The 1,891-nt window shown below is 40.1% G+C and overlaps 1 protein-coding gene across 1 annotated transcript in view; it reads right to left on the bottom strand.

Annotated features, from left to right (window-relative positions):
• Positions 1–1,419, bottom strand: part of LOC106513389 (E3 ubiquitin-protein ligase NEURL1) — a 35,298-nt gene extending 33,879 nt beyond the window's left edge. The window contains exon 1 of the mRNA XM_014002192.1: positions 1,027–1,419. Coding sequence (XP_013857646.1) covers positions 1,027–1,060 — 34 coding nt within the window. The 5' untranslated portion in view covers positions 1,061–1,419. The remainder of the gene's footprint in view (positions 1–1,026) is intronic.
• Between the last annotated feature and the right edge of the window lie 472 nt (positions 1,420–1,891).

The following is a 1,891-nucleotide window of genomic DNA, read 5'->3' as shown; positions in this document are numbered from 1 at the left end:
TATATATATAGTTCTTTGTTGTTGAACATCACAATGTCTAAATACCCATGATACAACTACCAAATGGGGAAGAATAAATCCAAGTGTCCTTGAACTGAAATGCGGGCCCTGCAACATGACAGGGATTATAGATGTTTACATTTTCAGGCCCCAGACTGCTCTCTTGTCACAGGGCCAGACTTTTTTCAGTTTTAGCCGCCTTCTTGTCTGCACCTGTATTGTTATTTCACACCAGTGGCCTCTATCAGTGAAATTAGAAAAGGAACTGAAAAGGTTGCCTTGTGTCCATGTGCCCATCTGGGAAATTACCTCTTCCTGTCACCTGCTTGTGTGCATTATATCAGGTAACACTGATGTCATCAATCATATACTCCTTAAAACAACTAATGGAAGGCTAACAGTAAATCACAGTGAGAAACTTACAGCATGTACAGTATATCACAAAAGGTGTAAACTGAACAACTACGAAGAGTTCATCCAGAGTACATCATTAACAGAAAAGTGGCAAATATTTCATCTGGTAACCAAATATACTGATGCTGCTCCTGAGGGCGGTGTCAAATTTCAAAACAAACAAACAAACAAACAAACAAACAAACAATTAGTCATGAAAAAAAACATTTTTTATACAGTTTACGCCATTTTGGTCACAATTAATTTAATTTGAAAAGGCGCAAAAGCATCTCTGAAGTTGAGATGTTTCAGATAAATTTAAAATATGGATCCAGCAGTTTTTTTTAAGCCGGTGTTTTCCTTTCACTTCCAGTAACTCAGTTTCATTATAACTCAGACCTCAAACAGAAATAAAAACAAACAAAAGTGAAGGTATCAGGCTAAGACAACTTTTCGTTTTATTTCATTTCAGCAACAAAATGATCTTTAATTTGTTCTCATCTGYTTTAATTTATTTTTAAGCAAAGAGAACGCCTACAGTTTTCATGCACATGAGGTTGAGATAAAAAAGGGAAAAAAAAACCCCGCATTAAACTCCATTATGGTGAACATCATGATGCTAGATGTTCTTACCGTAGAAAGTATTCCTGGTGATCTGACCCCCCATGGCTGGATGCAAGGTGCTTTCACCTCCTCTGGAACTGCGCGCAGGATCCACGCGTTCAGCCGCGCGCCCTCCTCCGCGTCATTACGGACCAGTCCGCGTGCACGGATAATATTTATAATAGATCTGTTTTTGAAAGTCCTCAGGGTTAAAAAATCAGGCGTCAGGCTGAGTCTGACCAAAAGCTGATGGATGTTGGGTGTCAGGCAGGCAGGCAGGCAGTCCTCAGAGCCACAGCGCTGCGTCTCCCTCAGATCAGGCTGAAATTARCAGAGAAGGTGGTGGAGGAGGTGGAGCTTCTCGGGCATTATTAACGCTGTGGACACCAAAGACACGACTGAGGCAGAGCGATGACTGCTGGAACATGAAACACCTCCACGGGCAACGCATGGGAAGCCCCACTTCTGCGCAAACTCCGCTTATTKTATGCGCATTTGTATGCTTCGTGTGCGCTCCCACTGTTCCACCTGTTGAATCACGTGTCTGTGCTCCTGATTCTCCCTCAGGTCACAGAACATTCATATTTAAATGGATCAATTTCTATAAAGAAATAAAAAAGCGTAGCATTGCTTAAAAAAAACACATCGCCCATCTCCTATAATACCAGAGTTTTAGATTAATTTTCTTTACGGCCATTTTGTTAAAATCCTGAAAAGAATGCAATATAAGATGTCACGCTTTGAATATTGTGGATGACTGTCAGCTACTACCACTTCATTTTTAAGCTCAAGCTTGTTCATTAGATATTTTGCTAACAGACAAGATGGAATCTTGCTTAAGCATCCAGTAAATGTATTTCAGCTACAATTACAACACATTTATTATGATATATAT

Source organism: Austrofundulus limnaeus, unplaced genomic scaffold (assembly GCF_001266775.1).
Source record: "Austrofundulus limnaeus strain Quisiro unplaced genomic scaffold, Austrofundulus_limnaeus-1.0 Scaffold0, whole genome shotgun sequence".
Lineage (NCBI taxonomy): Eukaryota > Metazoa > Chordata > Actinopteri > Cyprinodontiformes > Rivulidae > Austrofundulus > Austrofundulus limnaeus.
Note: the sequence above shows the minus strand (reverse complement) of the source record. Positions and strands in the feature narration are given on the sequence as shown.